General features: G+C 36.9%; 1 protein-coding gene across 19 annotated transcripts in view; it reads left to right on the top strand.

Annotated features, from left to right (window-relative positions):
* DLG2 (discs large MAGUK scaffold protein 2) overlaps positions 1–18284 on the top strand; it is a gene marked incomplete at its 5' end in the record, with an annotated part of 1931014 nt that overhangs the window by 1440043 nt on the left and 472687 nt on the right. For all 19 annotated transcript variants that reach the window (XM_079787296.1, XM_079787299.1, XM_079787298.1 and 16 more), the window contains 3 exons: positions 857–993; positions 15243–15387; positions 17615–17753. In XM_079787296.1, coding sequence (XP_079643422.1) covers positions 857–993; positions 15243–15387; positions 17615–17753 — 421 coding nt within the window. The remainder of the gene's footprint in view (positions 1–856; positions 994–15242; positions 15388–17614; positions 17754–18284) is intronic.

Below are 18284 nucleotides of genomic sequence, written 5' to 3'. Positions count from 1 at the left end.
ACTATTCTTATTATCATTCCATAGATACATATAAATAAAAATTTTGTAAGCCATAGCACAGTAAAAATTATCTCTCAGTGTAGAAAAGTTTCATATTTAAAGTGATTTGATATCCTGTGGTATAAGAGTAGTAGAGAATATTGTCTGTTTCTTTATTCTTAAGAATGTATATGGAGACAATGTTTTGTGTGTGTGACTAGCCTCACTATTATTTAATAACAGTAAGTGCCATGAAATGTGAAGATATGACAAGGTGGCCAGAGAAGAAAATGGGAAATGCAAGCATCTAGCTTCTTTTCCTTATCTTCTCTCTGAAATTACTACTTAAATCCCAATGTCTCTTCCTTGTGGCTCTTGTCTCTAATTTGGGGAATTTTCTAACAGTTGTACTTTTCATCCTGAAATTTCAAGAGTGTCTAGGTCTGTACCCAAATAATTCTCTATGCCAGAGTAACAGCAACAATGAAGATGAGCCCACCGACTCAATGTGAGCAGAAATGTACTTGTGTTTTGCCTGGCTCACGTAGGATTTCACACTTTTGCCTGATCTCTATTTTGTCCAATCACCCAGTAGGATCTGATTAGCTAGGGAACAACAAATAAGTGTACAGTCATAAAGTAGAACAAAACTAAGGGCCACAAGGGATTGACTTCAAGAGCTTTGGCTCGACTCATTGGCATTAATCAACAAGTCTTCAAATATTTAAAGAAGAACAAATCAACCGAAGTAGAACCCTTGCTGTTATTTATCACTGTTATAATAAATTGAGGATTAAAGTTTTTAGGCTGTTGAAATGTGCTAATTGCATTTTCTTAAAAAAAAAAGGCTTTCCTTTCTCTGTTTCTTCCCCCATAGGTTTAGGCTTCAGTATTGCAGGAGGTGTGGGGAACCAGCACATTCCTGGAGACAACAGCATTTATGTAACTAAAATCATAGATGGAGGAGCTGCACAAAAGGATGGGAGGTTGCAAGTAGGAGACAGACTACTAATGGTGAGTGTGACTCAAGCAAAACTATGTGCATATTTATAAAGCTCCTTTCCCAGTGTAGGAATCTTGGTTGGTTCAGGCTCTCATAACGAAATACCATAGACTAGATAGCTTAAACAACAGAAATGTTTTCTCATAGTTCTTAAAGCTGGGAAGTTCAAGATCAAGATTCTGGCCCATTCAGTGTCTGGTAAGGTCTCTCTTCCTGGCTTGCAGACATCTCTCTTCTCTGTGTGTCCTCACATGGCCTTTCTCGATGCTTGTGCTGAGAGAAGATCCCTCTGTGTCTCTTTCTCTTCTTCCTACACCACCAGTCCCACCAGAATACAGCTCCACCCTTAACTCATTTAATTAATAACCTTGGTTACCTCCTAAATACCCTATCTCCAAATACAGTGATATTAGCAGTTAGAACTACAACATATGAATTTGCAGGGAAGGGACACAATCCACTCCAGAGCGGTGATCATGGGCAGAAACAGAAAAGAAGGGAGAGCATATTTTGTGGTAAGAGATCTCAAAAGTACACATATAATTGTAGCTGACTTGTTGACATTTTAAAAACGGAAATCTAAATTATCACCAGTTTTCACAGATATGCAAGGCACAGAGATTTTAGGTTGTTTTTCTAAAGCAATCCATCTCCTATTAGAAGGAGGTGCTTAAGCAGGACTACTAGAGAGGCGGGCTTTGCATAACAAAGGGAACTGCCTGGTGTACTGATAAAATACATTTTTATATCTCTCTGTGGTCCATTGTTCAATTACTGTAGACTCAGTCCCTACCTTCCAAGAATTCACATGTGGAAATGGATCCCTTCCTCCTCTCCCCTCAGACAGCGTTGCAGCTATTATTATATTTGCCAGCTGCCCATATGCTTCAGGAGCCCTACAAATGATTGATACCAACACATGGCCACTCTTCTAAGCCCTGGGGTTATATGCTAAACTACGGTAACATACGACAATGATAAGCAGTGAAACAGTTAAGATTTCACTTAATAAAACTACTTCATGTCCATTGACACTTTTATATCAAATCTATAGGATAATAATCAAATACCGAAAATTAGTAGACGATAGCTCTCAAGTAAGATACTAGTAAGTATATCTAGGTTTATGTCTGCCCTTAGACAATAGAGCCTCTAATGTATGTCTGTAAGGAGCCATTATCTCCAGCACTTTTGTGAGAAGTGTTTGGGAAGGACCAAAATATACAGTCTCAGAATAGTAAATTCTAGGACAGGTGCAAGTTTGTAGGTGGAACCTCAAAGTTCGTTGTGCCCACTTCCTTGCTCTAGACAACTTGTGTTTAGTCTCACTCTAATTTCATAGTTGTCAGTGACTTTTGTATTGAATTATTTAGACAAGACCTTTATAATATTCTATTTTAAACTTTATTATTGATTTTATAGAGAAGACGGGGGAGAGATAGAGAGAGGGAGAGAGAGAGATTGATTGCCTCCCATACATGCCCCAACCAGGATTGAACGTGAAACCTGTGTATATGCCCTGACCAAAAATCAAACCCACAACCTTTGGTGTACATGACAATGCTCCAACCAACTGAACCACACCAGCCAGGTCTATAGTATTTTTTATATTTATTTGGCTTTAACTATTCTCCATGTACTTTTAAAAGTGCTTTTCTAATGGCTTATTTTATATAAGCAAAAGGAAACTGAGGTATAGAGAGACTTACTTGCTAACTGGTCATATAGTTAACAATGGGCAGAACTGGGTTTCAAATCCAGGCAATCTGGCTGGCATACATGCTTAAAACCACTAAGCATGGTCTTGCATTTGTTTCCTAGAATTTATCAGTCAGTTCTTTCCTTCCTTTAGTTATCATTCAGTCATTTCATTAATTCCTTTGTTTAACAAGTAATATATTGTGCACCTTTGATTTCCCAGCAATAACCAGTACGCAGAAAGCAACTCTGGCAGGAGTAAACATATGGAAAAAAAAAAGTAGCATTAATGACTTTAGTCAAAGTTGCAACTAAGAGTGTTTGGCTTTTTTACTACCTGAACTTATTATCATTTTATTTTATTTTTTTAAAACCAATTTATTGAGGTATGGTTGGCATGTAAAAAACTGTACTGTACACATTTTATGAACACAACTCCATGAGTTTAGGGATAGGTATACACTCATGAAAACATGTTATTATGATCTCTGAACACATAATAATCTGGCCACTCAATGTATATCCTATATAATAAAAGGCTAATATGCAAATTGTCCCCTCGACCAGGAGTTCGACCAGCAGGCAGGCTAGCCAACTGCCCATGTCCCTTCCCCCTGGCCAGGCTGGCCGGACCCCACCCATGCACGAATTCATGCACCGGGCCTATTTTATATATATATACACTGAGTGGCCAGATTATTATGTGTTCAGAGATCATAATAATCTGGCCACTCAGTGTATATATCCATTATCTCCCAAAGTTTTCTCCTACCTTTGTAATTATGACTATTATTACTATTATTATTACTATTATTATTAATATAATAATTATTATTTGTGTATATATATATGCTAAGAACACTTAACATAAGATCTAACCTAAGTACATTTTAAATATATAATACAAGCACTATGCTTAATAATAGAACTACCATTTTTATTCTTAAGACTTTCTGAATTTTCATGTTTGTTTGCTTTTTTTTTTTTTTTTTTTTTTTTTTTTTTTGCCTTTCATGTAAAAGCTGGTTCTTATGAAGTTGTGTCTTTTGAACCAGAACAGTGTTTTGGGGGTGTAGGTCCTAACAAATTTATTTCAAGAATATAAACTTTATTAGTTGTTGACTTGGGAATGAAATAAACTGAGATATCCATCTCCTGCATAGAGCTAAATTGAAATGAAGAGGACAGTTTCATTCTAAAGTAATGACCGTCATAGATGGTTACGATGTGACCCAGGACTCATTGTTCTTCTATAAGAGTTTGGTTGTAGACAACTCTTCTGATATTTCTTCAACCGCTGCTATTGAAATATCATTCTAGATTTGTGTTCTGATTTCTTAGGGTTCCATTTAAATTTCTAGCTTTATTTTCAAATTCTTATAAAAACTTGAAGTCTAAATAATTCTGTCAAAGGATTTTCCAGGCAGCATGCTATTATTTTATTACAATTTTCTCAATATTCATTGTAGATACAATGATTTCAAAAATAGCTGTGACATAATCCTTAACTGTTTGAGTGTTAAATAAAGAATAGCTTTAAAAAAAATGAATCTTCAACAATAATAGGCCTCTCCCCTCTTATGTAAGGAAAACCTAATTATTACTTCCAAGGCAACTGTCAAGCTCAATTTGGAAATGAAAGAAAATGATTCATTTTATAATATTCTGAAAGAAAAATTACCACGAGGGAGAGAATAAAGAAAATAATCCTGGGAGCTACCCCAAAAGACCAATTATCTTGTTTCACCCCAAAAATATTTATTAATGCTCTCCCTCTGTCATTTCTTTTCACCTCCTCTTCCCTTTATTACCCTACATTCATGTCTTTTCATCTTCCTCGTCTTCTACTCTCCTCCCCCAAAAGAAATATGAATAATTTAGGTTCTGTGATTTACCACCTGAACCACACTCTATAGTTTTCTCTAAATAGCTATTCTTTTTCTAAAGTAATTTGTACCACTTCTTAGGAAAAATCCCCCCTATATTATTTATTCATAGTTCTGTAAAGTAAACTGATCTGAAATGAATCTCCTTTCATTTCTTTAGTCTTTTGTGGCTGGATCACCACACTTTAGAAAGTCTCGCAACATCTGCCCTTCAGTGAAAGCAATGAAATCACAGTCCTTAGCATTATTCTTTTTTAGACTCATTGTAATAACCCTTCCAGTTACCCTACTAAAATAGCTGAATTATACCATATATATTGGGTACATTTTTCCTTATGTACTTGATACATCTCAGAAATGAAGTTTCTATTTTAGATATTATCTTGTTCCAACTCTTTTTGGTACATCAGAATCTCACAGAAAAGTAGGAAGTAATCTCTTACCTCTGCTAGGATATGCTAAGGATGGAGAACTTATTGCCTCCTACAAGCTATTCATTAGATACTGACCGTCATTAACAATTTTTCCTTAAAATTATAGCAAAATATATGTACCTATACATTTCTGTCTTTATTCATAGTCCTGTCCCTTGGAAAGGTGAATACTAATTTCTCACCCACATTTGTTTGAAAAATTATATCTGTCACTTCTTCACTTCTCAGTCTTTTAAGATGTTTTACACATTTTTCTCTCACTCCTGCAGTAACGTTTTCCACACCTACTTACCTTCCATAGTAGATTACCCATTTAACAAGACATTTTTTTCTTTCTTAATATGTTATTCCTCTATCTGACTTTACATTATTTTACTATAAGAAAAAATTATCCTGCCTATCACATATGCAATAAGCTTCTTAGTTTTTCAGATAAGATATGTGTTTAATGTCAGATCTCTCTGTTGTTTCATGGGTCTACCAGATACTCTCTTTATCAAAATAATAATTTTTAATAATTTTTAAATTTTTTCCGCTGCTTGACACTAATCATTCACTAGAATAGTGCTTTGTTTATTTTGTCAAATGACAACAACATCTAATTTTTGCAGATTATACCAGTAGATTCATGTTATAATCTCAGACTGAATAGATTATCTCCTGGCCCTGAACTTTATGGGACAGATGATCAGAAGTTAACAGTGATAATTTTCAAATTCTTTCATAGATTTTTATACACTTGTTTTTGTAAGCCCTACCAAGGAGAAACATAGAGCCATATATATTACAGAAATGCGATGTTGTTCATTTTTTCCTTCACAATACCAAAAACTTTGAATTTAGTGTCATCTGTCTGTCTTCTCTGTAGGGATAACCTGAGCTGTTAATTGTCAAAGCCCCTTGTAATTTAAACTTCATAATCTTAGTCTCTTTTACCTATAACCTCTGCTTGAAGTTTGAAAAACAAATAAACATAGACAGTGAGAGAACTTTTACATCTTTTACAGAGAACAAGTCTGTATGGGTTTGTTTGTTTTTAATTCTTCTTAAAGGGAAGCAGTAGACAAGGGAAATGGTAACACAGGAATTGAAGTAGGATGGAAAGACAATGGACTCCTAGATAGGATAACTGGATTCAAGTTCCAAGCAGCTAGCACTAACTCTACCTAATTGACCTTGGCAAGTTATATACATCTTTGGTCTTCTATTTTGGCCTCTTTACCATGGCAGCATTGCCTTAAATCAGTACTTCCCAAGTGTATTTCAAAACACCAGTCTCATTACTGACTGTCACATGAAAAGGATCTGTGGTCAAATAAATTTGGGAAATTCTGCAACTTGTATCTCATCTCTCTTGGAAATTCTCAATGAACTTAGCACATTAAAGAGTTTGTGAAGTCAAGGAACTAATTTAACTTTGGTTAATACTATAATTTTCAAATGTATTTTATTGTGGAATTCTTTTCTTTTGGGGGAGGAGATAGTTTCTACTCTTTATTTTCTTTTGAAATTTTTTTTCAATTACAGTTTACATTCAATATTATTTTGTATTAATTTCAGGTATACAGCATAGTGGTTAGATAATTGTATACTTTACAAAGTGTTCTTCTGATATTTCCAGTGCCCACCTGGCACCATACAGAGTTATTTCAGTATTTATAATTTTATTCCCTATGCTGCACTTTACATCCCCATTACTATTTTGTAACTACTAATCTGTATTTCTCAGTCCCTTCACCATTTTCACCCAGTCCCCAACAATCTCCCCTCTGGCAATTGCTGGTCTGTTTTCTGTATCTATGAGTTTGTTTCTGTTTTGTTTGTGGAACCCTTTTTTTAAAGTAATGTTTATATAGTGTTTAGTGGAGTGTACCCTGGGATGTGCTATCTCTTATTCCAAAATTAATATCCCATGGTAATAGGCAATAAATGGATTTAGGGAATGTGGATGGAAACAATACAATTCTCTCAGTATTAGCTATAAGGACCTAAATTATTATTTTTGGTAGATTTATAAAATTGCTTAGTTTCATCCAAATAGTAATAAGAAAATCATCTTGAAGACGATGCAAATATGTAGAAATTTTCTGAATAATGAACAGGACTTTACTTTCATTAGTTAGATCAAGCTTAGATAAGAACTAAAGGCTGTACTCTCTGTGCACATGGCTGTTTCTTACCACCAACACACTGCTTCCTCTTAAAAATATCTTTCACCTACTGCATCCCACACAGTCTTCACTCCAACACTTGAGAGATGGATGGGGCAGTCATTGCTATCATTCTTATTTTCTAGAAAAGAAAGTTGGAACTCAGAGAAGACAAAATAATTTCTAATATTGCATAATTACTAAATTGTGAAATTAAGTTCAGACCTAGAGATCCATGTTCTAAAACCACATTCCTTTCACCAGTTTACTCAACCACTCTGGTTCTCAATCCTGATTACACATTTGAATAGTGTGCTAAGGTTTTGAACTCTGTGGATCCCCAGGCTTCAATCAACCCTGGATAATCAAATCAGGATCTCTGGGGTAGGAACACACTTTATTTAACACAGGGTTTTTTTAAGTTTTCCAAATTATTCTAATGTGCACCTAGATTACGAACCACAGTCCTACCTTTACCTAATCACATCCTAGCCCGCTCTGCTGCTGCTTCACTGCTTCTCCTGAGGGAGTCTTTGGTGGAAATGGGCATTTTATCAAGCTGGTACAGCATCACTGACAACTTCCAGCAATGGGTTGACAGATATTTACAAATAGTTCATCTTTAAAACTCTGTCCCCTGATGTTGGAGTCACTTCTGAAACAACACAAGAAAAAAAAAAAAAAAACTGGATAATTATTTCCTGGACTTCCTTCTAACTTGTCTCAAATGAAATAAAATTACAATGAAATGCAATTGCAATGACATTTTATGTAAGTTTGCTTTCTGGCTTATATATAATTTAATGACTCTGTTTCTGGAACTTGCTCATAGTTTTCATATATTGGTGCCTACTACAGAGTGGTGGTTTTAAAATTATTTTTAATAACATACCCCATCCATAAAACATAAAAAGTTGCCTTTAATATATGTATATTTCTCTACTTTAAATTGCATACATATATAACTATGCTAATATATGGTACATATTTTAAAACATACACAAAAGTGGAAAGATTAAGATCAATGTGATAAATATTAATAGAAGTTCAAATATTTCTTCCTGCACCCAATGAGGTCCCAGGGGCTCATTGTGGTGACCACTGCTACAGAGGAAGCTGGAGTCAATCAACACATCACTGTCAATCTCTCTCTCTCTCTCTCTCTCTCTCTCTCTCTCTCTCTGGAATAAGATTAAGAGATGCATCAATAATTAGTGTAGAAAGGAGAAATGTACACTTTTGGAGCTTTCATCTTGTTTCTTATAAGCTGATGTGACCCGGTGCTCATGTTCTGTGCCAGCCTTTCATCCTTATATCCTATGCCTGACACAGAATGAGTGTCCCATAATTGTGTTGTTGGTTGAATGACCTTCATTCTCTATCCTTTCTTCTCTGACTCGACACAAATGTAAAATATAAACTCAGTACAAATGCCTCATTCTCCCTATAAAATGGGGAATTTTGATCACTTTTCCTTTGGTTATTTTTTAACTTATTTAGCTTATTATTTCAACACTTACGAAGTGCCTAGTATTAGTGTATCAGATGGGGGGGACGCAAAGATAATAACTATCTAATCATTGCCCTGGAGGTCAGTCTCTGAGGTGGGAAGAGGCACTGCAGGATGAAGTGCTATGGAAGGGGGTGATCATTTTCACAGAAAGAACCCTGCACAGAAAGAAACTATTTCCACTAGCAGGATCGGCAGAAGCACTATGTCTGATTACGATGTTTGATTACTATTTATATACTGCTTTTTATTATACAGTGTTTTTTCACATTCATGCTATCATTCCTTTCTTGTAAACATAAGTAATTAACCAATAAATCAGCATTACTCACATTTTACCTATAAGAAAATGATCAGTAAACATATTAACTGACCAAAATCCATGAATCTAGGAATTGAAACACAATTCTATATTCAAAATTACTCTCATTATACCAAGTTGACTTTATTTCTAGAAACACCTAAAGTTAAAATATGGCACATTATTTTTAATAAATGTTGGTCAATTCACTGGGCATGAAAAATCACCTTCCTTCTTTCCCATTCCAATTTCCATCATGCATGAGATCTTGCTGTGTGTGTTTCATAATGAAGCCACTGCGCTGTTTATATTCCTTCTTATTTAAACTTCTATTCTTGCTCATTAAAAAAAATAGTTAATTTCATTTTAGCAATAACTAATACATGCTCATTGCTAAAAAGAAAAATAAGAAAACATTTATTATTCAAAGGTAACCATTATTAGAGATTCATATTTATTCATAGTTATTTTAAAAATCAATTTTTCCATAAGAATTAATTTCAGCCGAAACCGGTTTGGCTCAATGGATAGAGCGTCGGTCTGCGGACTGAAAGGTCCCAGGTTCGATTCCGGTCAAGGGCATGTACATTGGCTGCGGGCACATCCCTGGTAGGGGGTGTGCAGGAGGCAGCTGGTCGATGATTCTCTCTCATCGATGTTTCCAGCTCTCTATCCCTCTCCCTTCCTCTCTGTAAAAAATCAATAAAATATATTTTTTAAAAAAAGAATTAATTTCAATGTCCTGCTGAGATTTTAATCTTTAGTTTATGCACATTTATTTTTATGTCATTGACATCAGTACATTAGGTTGGTCTCCTTTTAAATTTATCATACAATCTAATGATTAATGACTTTGTCTCCTTTTTAAAAAGTTAACTTTGGAGTTTGTAATTTTTTTAGTGTTTCTAGAGTCTCACATTTCCTCAGGGTATGTTCTGCGTAACTTTATGTTCTCAATCACCTCCTAGTTTGCCCAACCCCTTGGTATTCCTGAGTGAATATGGGAAGGTCAGGATCTCGCCACCAGTACTTGGATCATTCCTCCTTATTCCCACCCTCTCATGCCCCCACACACCCTGTCTTTGTACCGTCACATATACAGGGACAGGGTGTCCCCAAAAAATGTATATACATTTAACAGCTGGTAACTCAATTGATGTTTCTTTCTTTTCTGATTTAACCCATTAGAATTAATAATTATTCAAACTGTGTATACATTTTTGAGGGACACCTGTATATGTGCTTACACTCATTTGAATTCTCACTACACTTGCCATGTTCCCTCTGACAAGTCTCCTAGCACCTCTTCCTTCAGCTGGTTTGCCCACTTTTATCTGCATTGTCCTCAGATTCAGTGCTCTCTCCTCTATTTGAGAGGATGAGTCATCTCACCTCCAACCTCTCTTTCTTGGCCTCAGTCCAGGGTCCTATTGCATATGTCCTAATGGACATACTGCACATATATGTCCTCCCCACCCCCACCATGTAGTACACGCACTCTATGGAAATACTTCATTCAGATGCACTTGATTTTTTTTTTATAAAACCAGGCCAGTTGCTCAGTGTTCACCATTATAAGCAGATACTCGGTGCAAAAGAAAAGAAAAAAGACAATGAAAAACAATGACAAGAGCAACTAGCCAATCAGTATAATATCCCTTCTCTCTGCGTACAATCAGCTCCAGCTGTAGGCCCTTTATCTTGAGGGTTCATAGAATGCACACATGTAATTAACCCAAATAAACCCACATTTGTGAAAAACATTTTGAAGACTTCAGCACAAAAGAGCACTTTTTGATCCAGATCCTGTACTATTCTGAATTTTTTAAACACACACAGAAGCCTCATCAACAGTACCCCAATTAAATTCATCAGTTCACAGATGTTTACAGGAAAATGCTCAGCACAAAATTTCACCAAGAATTTCTGTTTCCTGGGAAAAGGGATGGATGGTGACAATAGTAATGCTAATAAGAGCTACCATTAATAAGTACTTCAATGCACCTGTCACTTTACATAGGTCAGTGCGTTTAAATCCAGTGATTCTTACCATACCTATTTACACATGTCAAAACTGAGGCCACGAAGGTGAGATAAGGTCACACAGCTAGAAAGTGCCAGGACAAGGACTCAGATCCAGGTCTGTATGACACAAAAGCATGTGCTCTTAATGACTGCATCCTGTTGGCAATATCACACCACTCATTCCATGTCTAAAAGCTCTTTAAATTTTCCAACACTTCCTTGTCACAAATAAAAACAGACTGACCTACCACCATTATAATTTACTCCCCCAATGTCCTCTCTTTCCCCACTCCTCACCTCCACCCAGTCTTCATCTGCTTTCTGGTCTAAAGATGTTCCTTGTGGTCTAAGAGTCTGTCACAAAATCATCCTCAGAAAACATACTTGAAGGTACCATTTTCAAGACTGTTTCACTGCCCACCTTAAAAATGGCAAAAATGCAATTTAATAAGCACTGCCCACACCTCTTTTTCATGGGTAATCTAATGAGCTGTGTGCTTTCTGTACCCTGGGGAGAGAGACAATGAGCCCTTGTCGAAAACAGAGCTCCTGTGCCACGTATAATTTAATCCAGGTGGTTTCTAGCCTTGGAGTCTTTATTCCTTGACTTGTCATCCCCTCTGAGTTTTGCCAACAAATTCCTCTTCCATTTTGTTTTATCAATATACCGGGTATTCCCTCCACCCCAAAATGTATACACACTTTAATAGCTGATAGCTCAATTTTGAAAATGAAATGTATTCTAATAAACAGGGCCTTTATAATTATTCAAAGTGTGTATATACCTTTTGGGGGACACACACCCTATAGGTGATGCTGGGGCCCTTGGTCACGGTATTCAGAGCCATCTTAAGTAATAATTTTTTGAGATAAAGCATCTACTTCAATACACATTTTAAACGACTATATATGAGCATCATTTGTAAATAGTCATTATTTAGGTACAAGTGATACTGTCCTAAAACAAGTGAGCAAATATATAAGAAGGTCTCGAAGAGACAGATATATCCAGCTATGATCCATTTCATTTATTTATCTTTTAACTATGTCAGTATATTTGGATGATGCAATATAGTCACCACTGTATTGAGGAAGAAGTATAATGATTACTCAGGTTTATGTAACACTTTGGAATTTATGTTACTTCTATATGTAAACTTGGAAGGAGACTCTGTTCTCTTCAAGGGAGAAAGAATAGATGGTGTAAGCCTGGGTTTCAATGAACCAGCACTCAAGGGCAGTCTCATTTTCATTTTTCAGGAGGACTGTAATCCAATGGATGGCTTTGCCCTTTGGAGGCTGTGTGGCCTATTTGTTGCAAGCTGGCCTCTTTAAACATCAGTTTTTCTCATCTGTGAAATGGCCCTAATTATTCATGCTTTCCTCACGGAGCTATAACCAAGATCCGTTATATGATTTCTGTCAGAACTTATACATAGTACACTGAAAACATATGACATGCAGATTTCAAATAAATGTTAGCTATTATTATTATTACTGTTATTTTTTTTCTCTATTACATAAGGGCTGCCATAATCAACTGTGTTTCCATACCTGTAGTCCCTCTACGTTCTCACTTTCTGCATGGACCCATTCTATCCATTCATTATATAAACAACTGTGTCCTTAGAATGTATTAGAAAGTGAGTTTCAGGGAAGCTGGGACTTTGTCTGTCTGGAAGAATAAATATACCATAGATCAAGCATGTCAAATGTGTGGCCCGCAGGCCACATGCCTCGTTTATTTGGTCCATGTTAGCCATTGAGTCTGACATGCTTGCTGTAGATAAATAGTTAAAGCATGGTCTCTGGTGCCAAACTGACTGGATTTAATTCTGCCCCTACCACTTATTAGATCAATGACTTTGGCAGATTTCTTAACCTCTTGGAGACATGCTTTTTTCATCTATATAATGAAGGTAATTATAATAGTTACCTCATAGGTTGTTGTGAGGTTTGATTATTTTAATATATGTAAAATAATTTAGAATAGTGCCTGACATGTAATACAGGCTATAGAAGTGTCTACTGTGATCGTCATTCTTATTATTTACTAGGGGCCTGGTGCATGAAATTCATGCACTGGGGAGGGGTTCCTCAGCCCAGCCTGCCCCCTCTAACATACTGGGAGCCCTCAGGGGATGTCCTACTGATGGCTTATGCCTGCTCTCTGTTGGAAGTGGACCTAAGCCGCAGTCTGGCCTCCCTTTGCGGGAGGTGACCGGGCTGATCAGGGGAAAGCGCCAGCCCCATCACCCCGCTGCTGCAGCCACTGCCAGTCACCACAGCCGCCAAGGTATTTTCATCAACACAGACTTCAGTCCCTTCACCATGAAAAAATGACAACTTTCTTTAGGCATTTTCAAGATGTGTCTTTCATAGGATATGACATTTCTTTCTTTATTTTTCTTTTTATCCTCACCTGAGGATATGTTTCCATTGATTTTTTCCCCCTTCCCTCTGATCCCAGGCTCAGCCCCTGGCCCCCCCACCCCACCTCTCCAATGGCTGGCTGGGAGTGACCTGGGTGCCGAGGAGGTTCCTGGGACCCAGGTATGTATGCAAATTAACCACCATCTTTGTTGTGTTAATTTGCATACTCACTCTGATTGATTGTGCGTGTAGCAGAAGTACGGTCAATTTACATGTTTATTATTAGGTAAGATTGCTATATCTCTAATACATAAAACAGTGACTGACACATAATAGGTATTCAATAAACATTTGATCAATGAATGAACAAGTGCTAGACATTAAATTCACAAAAGCATTTAAGAGAATGTTTCTTATCTAGGAAAAAATCTCCAGTAACATATGGTGAGGCTTACAGCTTACCAGAGAGTTCACAGTCAGAATTCATACTCATCAGTCAGGTTCATTTTCCTCTGGTTCCAGGGTCCCTAACTTGGGCTACACCACCAAGTTACACTAGATTAACTAGTCTATGGAATTTATATAACAACCTGAGGCCAAAAAAAAAAAAACACAATGCTGAAAGGTGTTTGTAACTAACTTGTTAATTAGATAGTTCAGAGAATATGCAAGGATTCAATCTTGGCACATTTATTTTAATTCTACATTATTTCAGCAGAAACTAAGTAAGAATCATGTCATAATAAAAGAATAGCCAAGTAAGGATATACTAGGTACTTAAAATACTTCCTGAATATGTTAAAACCATTGAAGAGAAGTGCTGCCGAGACGCACTGTGATGCCACTGCCATGGAGTGATAACTGCACTTGTAACCCAGGCTTTTTCTGTCCAATAAACAAAGAGGGGTTGCTGTTCAAGCCACTGACAAGAGGGTACCCGTGAACTCACTCACCTGCAAAGCCCTAGGTCCCAGCATGAGCACTCTTTCCTTAGAAGACAGACTCATGTGAAATGGGACATTTTCATGGGAACAACTTTTAAAGCAAGAAAAGCCAAGTTTGGTGAAGTGGAGGAAAATAGGGGCTTTCCAATAGCTGGTGTAAGAGTAAACTGGTCCATGTTTCCAGAGAGCACTTTGGGAATAGGTATGAGAAGCCTTGTCATATGTATTCATGCAGTTTGGTCCAGCAATTCTATTTGTGTGATCTATCCTGAAGAAATCATCAAAGTGGTGCACAAATATAGAAAAGGTTTACTGCAATATCCCTTATGCTACAAAAAAATTAGAAGCAAACTAAAGGTGCTTCAGTAAGAGATTAGTGAAATCATTATGTTTTAGCCGTGCAAGACAGTGCTCTGTAGAAAAGAAAACTCATTACAGAAGTACATTCACAATATGGACAAGTGCTCACTGTAGATTTAAAAAGCAGATTCCAAAACAATGTGTATAATGCAGTCAGAATTGTCTGTAGAAATGCAGTATATCTAAATAGGGAGATTATGAATATTTTTTTCTTTTTTTTACTTCAATGAATATGTATTACTTTTGTGATCACAAAAATTATAGCATAATAAGAAAGACATTTGACCACTGCTTTCACTTTTCCACAAAGAGTATTCTGCTTGCTGTTATAATGTAGTGCTTCATCACAGAAAAGGGCAGAAGCAACCTTGTTTTTAGCATCAACAGCTCTATCTTACCTGCTTTGGCTAATGCCATTCATCTATCCATTCTGCCAAAGTATGAAATAGAATCTGGACTGTAATCATTGCAATTTAATCTTGAAATGAGGTCAAAATTCTATGTATCTTCTTGCCTGAGTATTTCCCTTCACCTGCATAGTTTTGACTCTAATATTGAATTTTTTTTTTCACCCCTCAGGTAAACAACTACAGTTTAGAAGAAGTAACACATGAAGAGGCAGTAGCAATATTGAAGAACACGTCAGATGTAGTTTATCTAAAAGTTGGCAAGCCCACCACCATTTATATGACTGATCCTTATGGTCCACCTGATATTACTCACTGTAAGTACCACCCTCTGTGTCATCTTCGAATAGCATGCCAGGTTTGTGAAATTGGAATTCTGCAAAACGTGGCCAAGTCCTGTGCTCGCACCTGCCCATTTGTTAAGCCTGTGGAAATACTTCAGGGGCATCTTGTGCTCTGCTCCCTGGTTGCCTAGTGTTTTGAAGGTGAGACCCCCTGATGATTTGGCAGGCCCGCCACTGTGGAAAGGCTTAATAATGTATGTTGTAGACAGTGTGGTTACAATAACATAGAAGCAACACATTTTAAAGGGCTATTTCTTAAGTCCCTAAAGCCTAATGGCTCTCATGCCATAATATTTTCTCTTCCTAGTTCAAATCTATAGAATAGCAGGATGGAAAAGACAGGCTGGCAAAATAAACCCAAGATAATACTATGTATCTTCTTGGCGGGGGGTCAGGGGGAATCTTACATTTGGTGAAATTATGGTCCGTAATCACCATCATCCTAGCTCTCACCTTTATCTGATTTTGTTATATTGGTAGAGAAGCCAGATAAATTTGTTAGTCACTAAGGCAGTAAAGGTGGGTTGAAGGTAGGGATTTCTAGGGCAACAACTAAGTATCAGATGCTGTGCTGGCCTGTCTTTTCTAGAACTCTTAATAGGTCAACAAGAACTTTACCTAAAGTTCTGTCTTAGTGGACCTAATTGTGAAGCAATTCATTTTTCTATTGAGTTTAAGGGACAGTTTTGTTAACATCAGTAAGTTTTCTCACTCTGAGATTTTGAGGAGCCACTTGTAAGGTTAGGAACGCAGTATGTCTTCGGGACCTGCCATTAATTAGTACTATGGTCTTAAGCAAATAGGTTAACCTCTCTTAGATATAGATCTTTCTCTTGAGAGAAATTTACAGGTTGAATAATTTTGTTACCTGCCCATTACGTTAGCTATTGCTTTTCTTAATGGTGATTCTAAAATGACTTGCCCCCAGATATGGCTTTTTTTTTTCAAGCAGGTAGTAATCTGAGATCAGCCTTACCTTAGGATATGAAAGAGATTGAACTTCAAAGTGTTTCAAACTGGATGAACTTAGAAAAATCGGCCTTGATACGCTGTGAGCTACTTCATGAGGGCTTCTAAGGTCAATGCAAAAGAGAGAAAAGAGAGAAAATAAAACTTGCTATTCAAGTAAGAAATATGTATTGAGTAACTTTAATATGTACAAAACACCTTGTGAGGTAATATGTGGGATACAAAGGATATACCACCATGGCTTTCATTGAAAGAAACATTAATTCAGATATATAAATAGCAGCAACATATGGCAAAATGAAAGGATGCATAGTCCAGGAAAGAGGTAAACATAGGTCCTTTGGGCACTTAAAGGAAGGGGATATTGCCTGTTTTTGGAAGATTAAAAAAATTATGCAGAAGGTGGCATTTGAAAATTATCCTGGAGAATGGATGAGATTTCAATATCAGAGTTGGGGTAGGAGGCAGAAATGGTTGCAGTGAATGTAGTGGAACAAAGGTACCGATGTTGTGAAGGACAGGCTTTGTTTGAGGGCCATAGGACTGTGGAAGGGAGATTGGCAATGGGCCAGTCTGGTAAGAACGGTGAAAGGGAGAGGAAATATTCAGTACTCTCCTGGCAATGAAGATCATGTAAGCTAGAGAACATCATGATCAGAGCTGGAATTCTCAATGTATAAAATGGAAAGAGGGGGACAGGAGACCCAGTTAGGAGGGGTTTTCAGCCTCCCAAAAGGAGATGAGTTAGGGTGGGTGAATAGAAAAGAAGGCCAGAGTTCTTCGTCTTCCTGCGCTGTGAGTACAGCAGATTTTTTATTAAAATATATACAAGAACTTGTTCCAAAGGAACCTTTTGCTTTTGATGATTGGATAGTAATTATGTGAAAAGAATGTGAACTCTGTACTTAGAAAGCCAACATTTTTATTTCGATAGAAAAATTAATCATCATTCTGAAAACATGTGTGCTAAATCTCTCTTCCAATTCTTCACTTCACCTAATTATGCTATAGGGCTTATAGTATAACTGCTATTATATCTTCCAATCCTAAAGGTCACTTTGTGCTCATACATATTAAATGCAAACAAACAGCACCCGCCCCCTCCTGGAGGACAAGAAAATTCTTGGCATGTAGCGAAGCCTTTCTGTTTTTAATAAAACCATAGCATGAAACATTGAATCACCCACATAACAGGGTTTTGTTTTTTTTCTTTTCTTTTTTCACCTCGTAGCTTACTCTCCACCAATGGAAAACCATCTACTTTCTGGCAACAATGGCACTTTAGAATATAAAACCTCCCTGCCGCCCATCTCTCCAGGAAGGTACTCACCAATTCCAAAGCACATGCTTGTTGAGGACGATTACACCAGGTCAGATATGCTTGTTGGTTAATTGGGTTTGTGGTCATTACCAGGAAGAAATTGCAATTGCCTAATGTGTCAGCTGTTGCTTTGGGGCTAACTGAAACTTCTTAGCGCCATTCAAACTTATGATAGTCTTGCTTCCAGTGGAAATCTGCAAATACTTTTCAACATGTGTCATTGGTCTCTGTTAGGAAGCAAAATTGCAAATTCTTTGTGGAGAAATAGTAATATATACTTACCCATCAATTTTTAAGACTTTTAATATATGATCCTACTTGAGTTTTATAGCCATACGGTAAGAAAGGTATTATTACTTAAGGAGGGAGGATGGTGCTGAGAGTTCAAAAAGAAGAAAGTATCATACCAATATTGCATATCTGGTGAATGGAAGAGTCAGGACTGAAACGCTTGTCTTTTGACTCTAAACTGCACTTCTTGCCACCTATGACCACCCACAAGTCAATGGAATTGGGAAGTCAATTAATCCTCCTTCTAATGTGATAACTACAGGTGGAAAGGACAGGAGTGATTCAAACC

Source organism: Cnephaeus nilssonii (genome assembly GCF_951640355.1).
Source record: "Cnephaeus nilssonii genome assembly, chromosome: 13".
NCBI classification, from domain to species: Eukaryota; Metazoa; Chordata; class Mammalia; order Chiroptera; family Vespertilionidae; genus Cnephaeus; species Cnephaeus nilssonii.
Note: the sequence above shows the minus strand (reverse complement) of the source record. Positions and strands in the feature narration are given on the sequence as shown.